At 40.3% G+C, this 7460-nt stretch overlaps 1 protein-coding gene across 2 annotated transcripts in view; it reads right to left on the bottom strand.

Moving 5' to 3' along the window:
- Positions 1-2810: 2810 nt before the first annotated feature.
- Positions 2811-7460, bottom strand: part of BEAN1 (brain expressed associated with NEDD4 1) — a 74449-nt gene continuing 69799 nt past the window's right edge. For both annotated transcript variants that reach the window (XM_068955872.1, XM_068955871.1), the window contains one exon: positions 2811-4814. In XM_068955872.1, coding sequence (XP_068811973.1) covers positions 4708-4814 — 107 coding nt within the window. In that variant the 3' untranslated portion in view covers positions 2811-4707. The remainder of the gene's footprint in view (positions 4815-7460) is intronic.

The raw sequence follows: 7460 nt of genomic DNA, 5'->3' as shown, positions 1-7460 counted from the left end.
AGATGGTGGTGGTGAACAGCTTTCTATTCTCAGTCATACAAAAGCAAGAGATTTAAAAAAAAAAAGATAAAAATGGGTTTTTTAACTTTCCTGTTCCTTTCCTCCGGGCAGTTGAGTTAGTCGGCCTCCTTCTTGACTTTTGGAGCCTTAGCCTGGACCCAGTTTCCAAACTGAGGTGTTGCCAGCAGTGAGTGGAGAGTTTTGAATATTTCAGGAATAGCAGTTCTGTTTAATTTCCCAGGCTGTAAGTGTGCGTTTGTTTTTTGGCAGCCTGGCATAAATGGCTTACATTTAGCCCAGCTTGGTCTAATTTTCAGATGTTCTCCTGTAATCTGACAAGTCCATGGCAGTTTGGCCATATAAAACTGGTAACCAGTTAGATCAGGTTGGTGTGGTTTGTTCTCCACAGATACACATTGCCTCTTTTTTATCTTGCTGTGCTTAAAAATGATTTGTTTGAATCTTTCTGGGAAGACTAGAAGACTAGCCTGTTATTTCTTGGCTTTTCCTCTTCAAGATGGGTAGTATGTTGCCATTTCCAGTTTTCTAACCTTAGTAATTTTCAAAGGTAGCCATGAACGTGTTTATAATGGCTTTTACTGCTTCTCGAAATGCCTGTTTTGCTCAAGGGTGGCGAATCTTCCCTTCCTGCTCTTGCAGCATTGTGCTGGTCAGGCCCCGCCTGGGCACGCACTGCCTCACGTGCTGTGCCTGGGGACCTGGCAGCCCCATGGAACTGCTCCAGTACATGAGAGAGGATTTGGGATCACCCTAGTCCTGTGATCCCTAACAACTGTATGTGGTTGAACTGCGATGTTGCATAATCGAGCTGATTAATAGGCAGGGAAAGACTGTGGATAGTCCCAAAATGATACAGACACAATTAAAAAGCACAGGAGTTGTATGGAATTAATTTAGTTCTTTACTAAAATTTGTATGTAAAGATCAGTATACTTAAAAGCTTAAGCAAAAGAGATGACCACAGAAATACAGTGTTATTAGCACTTAGCACGTCCAAACAGTTTTCTTTCTGACATTAGTCATGAAATAAATGAAAGGACTGTGTTCAGCCTGATTTTTAGGACAATCTTTAAAATGGCGTGAGAGTTTTGGATAAAAACTAATAAACTAATAGCAGGACAGGAATTTCTTAGAGTCTAATTTGATTCCCATTAAACTTGGGAGAGGCTCTGTCAACTTCGGTGAGATTTATCCTGAATCTTAAACATTCTTTAAGAAATAAAAACTATGTTCTTACTGCATCATTAAAAGAAATCTCAGCACTATTCTGGTAGTAGCAATGGAAGATGCTAGAGCAGCTTTACAGCTGCAAACTTCGCTTTGTAGTATTATTATCTGTCTGCAGTGGTGTATAGATTGGATTTATAAACTATTTTCATAACTTTATTGGATATCATACAGTTAAAAAGATTAACAGCAGTAGAAAATACTAAGTCACTCTTGTAAGCGATCTTGGTGAGGTGTCACTGAAGATAGCACACTTTTAATTGACAGTTTGCTTTTCAAATATATTGTATAAAATGAATGGAGTAACCTTTTATGTCATATTCAGACATCAAGTGTTTTTCTATACAAACTTTTCTATCAAGATAACCTACCTATGCATTTAGTGCTAACTTACAGAAATGCCACAGTATTCATACTTTTTTCCTTGAAAGTATAATCATTGCTTATGAAGGACCACACCAGTAGTATTATATACCTTGCTTCTGTATTTCATATGAGCACAGAAGTGTATGTTCTGACTGGCTTCCATATCTCTGTGACAAAGAAGCTGGGTATATTTTGATGGATGGCTGCCTTGTTGTGAGCTCTGTGTTGCAGAGGACTTTACTCCCTCATGTGGTATACTGCTTTATAAAATAGACAATTATTTGTAAATAATGCTGCTAAGTAAAATCCAGTATCTACAGTACTAAGGATCTCTTAACTCTTATCAAATGAAGAAAGACTTCGATTAGTCTTCCACAATTTTAGTATTGCAAACATTTTTATCAGGAGGTAGAATACAAATCTCCCATTTTCATCAGAGGCCTGCCTAAAATTAGATATTTGAAAAATCTTGCCTCTTTTCTGCAGATGGAAAGTTGGTAGAAGGGCATGCAATTCCTGTCATGTTAAAAGCCAAACAGTCAAAAGGATTTTCCAAAAGGCACAGAAACTGTAGGCATGTGTAACAGAGTAGAGGCCGGACATAAAAAGCCCTTTATTATCTGGAGAAGAACCTTCAGGATTGCCATGTTATAGTTAAAGGAGAGACTCTCTTTTTTTTTAAAAAAAAAAAAAAAGGGGGTGGGTGGGTGGGTGGGAGGGGGTGGAACATCACATTTCATATTTGTCTTCTACTATTTGTTTAGCAGATTGCCCCCCACCTCTGCATCCCTTTTCCGCATAGCAGTCCCAGGAAAGTAGGGCCTCGTCCCAGTGCCTCTTCCCTGCTCTAGGCAGGTCTGCAAGGGCTGCAGGAAGACACAGCTATGACAGCAGGTCCTATTCTGCATAAGCAAACCTCTCTGCTTTGCTTCTCATTATATTTCTGTACCAATAAAACTGACTAGAATGCTTCTACATTGGTTTTCTTTTCTGGCCCTAATACAATCCTGTAGAGTTTTGTCCCTCTCTGGTACCTTGTATCCAGCACAGCTGTTTCAACTGGAAATTGGAAATTTATGCAGGCTAATAGTTCTGTCTCTTACAAAATCCAAATGTGAAATATAGCTTTCATGCTGGCAATGCCTACTAGCAGTTTTTTTCAATGTGAAATTGTGAATTTTTGTTGCTTTGGATATAGTATACTGGGAACGCTGAAAATCTTGCTGAACCGTGAAAGAATTCTCTGTTAGCAAAATGCATATCAACCCTTATCTACTCAGCAAAAAATGCAAACTTACCTTATCCTTTCACGTGCATATGGCTCAATAATAATAAAACTTACATAGCAGTAAGAACCATATAATTACTTCCCATCTAAGTATTATAATTGTGTCAATCTTGGAGTATTGAGTGATGATTACAGTAGAAAATTATTTAGTATCTGCAGAAAACCTAGGTGCAATTTTATTAGTTTGGATGATGCTTCCTTTTAAATACAGTTATAATATTTACCATATTCCTTTTTACATATCCTTCAGTGGGGGGTAATAAACTGAAGTCCATTCTATTAGTGTAAAAATGAAACAATTTTTTTCCGTGAAAATACCTCTAAGGGATTTGATGCAGATGAACCTGGCAACTCTGCTAACTGACACTGGCTGAGAATGTGGTTTAGTGCTTATGTGGAGACAGTGTGCTTGTGCACCATGCAAGGTTAAGCTCTCATGTCTGCAGTTTCCCTCTGCTGTTCCTGCTTGTATGCATCTCCAATTTTTATGCGTTTATCAAATGAATGTGCAAGGAGTCCAGGTCTATGAACAGGTGCTAGATTTACAGGTAGCAAAATCTGAGTAAAACAGATCCTGTCTAATAAAAGGAGTTTCTGCACAAAGGGAAATTCTCTGTTACTGGGCATGCCAGGTTCAGCATCTATTATTTATGTCACACTTTTGCAATTACTAGAGGGAACCTTTGTCAAGGTCCTTAGTAACACTATAGGCTTCTTAGTGAAGAAAGAGATCAGTTGATGCCTGAAAATGCAGTCATGCACGATGAGAATCAGCATGAAACATCATCTGGGATTTCAGATACAGCCCTTCCCCTGGCTGTGTCAAATCACCATGAAGGGTGTATGGCTACCAAGCCTGCATACAGTGGAAGCATGGCCTTTGTAGGGAAAGCCAAATAGATTTTGGGGATCCATTGCCACCTCTCCATTGCTTGCCATTGTTTTCTTTTGAGGAAAACTTGCAGCAGGCTTTGGAATGGTCTGGAAGGTCTGGTGCTGACCAGACAATACAAAGGAAGATTTGAACATCAAATTAAGATCTTCCTTTTTCTTTTGTTCTTATGTGGTACTTACGTTTTGCAGGCGGTATTCTGTCTCTGGCTACTGAAATACTTAGACAAAGAATTGTTTTAAAGTGCTTCTCTCTTGTTGCCAAGATATTTAATGTAATGTACTAGTGATGCCTACAAAGACAACAAAATGCTCTTCTTTTTCCTTTTGCTTTGCAACATGCAAAGTATAAAATCAACAGGTGGGCTTGACTGGATAACCTGTATCTACATTAAGAGTTGCTGATTTCAATGTGTTTTGGAATGCTTCAAAAAGGTCAGATGCGCTGCTTGTCATTTCTGCTGTTTTATGCTGTGGGATGGGAACACTTCGAAGCACAAAGAGGGAAGTTTGGATAAACTTTCAAAATTTGCTGTAAAAATTAAAAAAATCCCATTACATCCCTGTTTAAAGATATAAAATAGATAAAACTTTCAGAGGTTATATTCTTCCATTTAAATGTTTTTCTCAGTCTAGTCCTTCAGAAGAATGGAAGGGAAAAGTCACTTTTATTCACATGATTTGGTTCAGAAGGGTCTGATAGTCAGTGGAGGAATTTTTCAGTACATCCATTGGAACCAGTGGAATGGGAATATTCTGTTCACACACCACCGTCTCATACAGGGGAGCAGCCTCCAAAGTAAGAGATGACAAAGAGATGGATGAAATAGGCTGCTGCAAGTCCTGCAGTCTGACTGCATAATTTGCAGCCTGTTCTGTAGTCCCAGATGCTGCCTCCTCGTCCAGGCTAATGTTTATAGATATTTCATTTCTTTGACAAGGGTCCATAAGAGAATATGGGGGGGGATCATCTGTAGGAATATATATCTGTGTTGCTCCTGGCCCCACACACTCATCATAGCTGAAAGAAAAACAAATTTTTCATTAGATTTATGTGAAAAATGCCACACTATATTATTTTCAACATAACAGGGACGGGCAAAGTGAGAGGAAAAGGATCACTGGTGTTTTGTTCCTCAGCCCACATCCTCACCCACTGTGTGAGACGCTCAGTAATACTTGAATGCACATGTCCAAATACCTCAAGCTAATCTCAGAAGTCTCAGTGAAAATTCAAACCCCATCCTTCTGCGTGAGAGTAACATCTGTGGTAGCAACACTCAGCTAAGGTGCCTACAGATAAGACCAGCTCCTTACTGCTGGTTACAAGGGAGCTGAGGGACAATACTGTTGCTCTCTGGAGGATGTGGCTGATGCACAGCTGTGCCTGTTGCACCAGTCACTGTAGGTGTGTGCAGTGGGAGATTGTTTCTGCTCTCAACCATTTGTAAGAAGCTAAGTTAGAAAGTGAATGGGGGGGAAAGGAAGTGATGTTGCCACTTTACAGCTTTGGAGATAAGGCATAGAGAGCTTTAGATGGAGTTTAAAGCAGAACACCATGTCAAATCCTGTCCTCCCGACTCATGGGCCTCTAGGACATGCTCTCTCTCTGCGCTCGGCCAGCAGTTACATGCAGTGGATTGTCTGAGGTGCAGGTGATATATGCTTGCAGGGGTGGCGGGATTTCTGGCTGAGGTGTGGAGCTGGGATGAATAATCCTGATGGACTCAGGCTGGCTGTTCTGAGACTCAATGGATTCCCCATCGTATCCTCCCAAAGGAGGAGGAATACGAGACAGACCGACTTCTGGAATTTCCACATGGAGCCAGCTCAGGTCTAGCTTGGCTTATTGGTTCTGTCTGTGCTACCAAGCTAGAGCTGGGGTATTATGACCTCTTCAAGTCTGTGAGGGTGTTCAGCACTTGCCGTCCTGGTGCGAATGCAGACAGGCAGTTTAGGATTGCAGCTTGGACTACACAATCTAGAGAGGCTCAAGAGGGATAATTAATGCGCTTAAATAGTCCACCGTGTCACACTACCAATATTGTCCAGGGTGGTCCATTATCTGGCTATGCTATATCTGGCTCATCTGTTTGTCCAGAAAATGGAGCTGAATCCACTATCCGCTATCAAACGAGCTCAGGTCCAGTGGTCTGTAGGAAGGTCCTATTTTCCTGGCTTACTGACCATGCAAAGGTGGGGAACGGGCATAATGTCATTTTCTTAAATGCTGGACCTGCTTTGTTTCTGGCTACTGTGCTTGGCTGTTTCAGGATCACTTTTGATCTAATTTCTGAGGTGGAAATGTTTCTTGTAGAAACCTTATCTTATTCAGCTGACCTGAAAAACAACTCTGCTGGAGCCAGACAAATTAAGAACCCATTTCCTTAACCACGCTAATTGCTGAGTGATTAAGGTCTAGGATATTTCCAGAAACATAGCATATTTAGCATACATCTTCCCTCTAGACAGCAGGCAGTCATTCTGCCCCCAGTAATTGCATTACTGCCATGCTAAACCTAAACTAATAAACCCTGCTTGTAGATTTTAAGTGGCTTGTGGCAGGGCAGCTCACATCAGCTGCAATCAACCATGGAGACCCTGCCTTAGAAAATATTTGGTTCTGCTGCTCTCATTCATACCTTACCCTCAAAGTGCTCCTGTTGATGTAAATGGGACTGATCAGGGCAGTCAGTGTGGGGGAAGTGGCTTTTGGGGAAGGCAGAGGTAAGAAAATGAAGTCCTGTGAATAAGTTAATAAATAGCTCAAATATCCAGGGGTGTTTTTATTTTGACCCTTCTTTATCTTATTTTTATATTCATGAGGTGTAAAAATGAAACATGGTTTTAAATTTAGACTTGAAAATTCTGATTTTAGGTATCAGAAAGAATGATACCTAAAAACACAGCTCTGTTCTTAAGACCCTGAATAAGTCTGCTAGGTAGATATTTCAGAAACATATCCCAGCAGGTAGAAGGTCAAATTGTTTTCATATGGTATGTGGAAAGGATCTCAGTCCAGTTACTACTAAACCCACTGCAGCTTTCAACTGTACCTGATATTCTGTTAAATGATCCTAGACCTCAGTCAAAGATCGAGGATGTGATGCCCCAAACTCAACTCTACGTGAAGTCAGTGAGGGTAAAGGAAGAGCTGGGAATTTTGCAAGATTACTTACTCTGAACTGTATGTCTACTTAGTTCACATTTGAGGATAATTGCTGACCCAAAGCCCAGTGAATTTATTTGAAATCTTTACACTGATTTTGACTGACTTAATCAGGCTAATGAAGAGCTCCTACTGGGTCCTGTTACCACAGCAAAAGAGTGAAGAGTTTCAGTTTTTAAAAGCCCACAGTAATGTGAGTTTCAAGGTGGAAAATTTTGAATCCTTTTGTTCAGATGCAAAAGGGAAGAAGCTAGTCTAATTCCTGATTCTGTACCTAGGACCACCGCAAGGGAAATCTGCCACTGGCCTCGAGGAGAAATGAGCACAGTATGACCCTTCTGCCTACTGCTGTTATCTGATCATCTGCATTTCTTTCTCTTGGATTTCATTTAATATCTTTCATGCATTGTAGCTCAGCTCTGTAAAACTAAAATGCTCAATGGGGTAAATAGGGTAATGATCTTTTGTGAAGGATACTTTTAATCATCAAAACAAATT

The sequence above is a fragment of the Struthio camelus genome, chromosome 10, assembly GCF_040807025.1.
Source record: "Struthio camelus isolate bStrCam1 chromosome 10, bStrCam1.hap1, whole genome shotgun sequence".
Lineage (NCBI taxonomy): Eukaryota > Metazoa > Chordata > Aves > Struthioniformes > Struthionidae > Struthio > Struthio camelus.
This window is presented reverse-complemented; position numbering and strand designations above follow the sequence as displayed.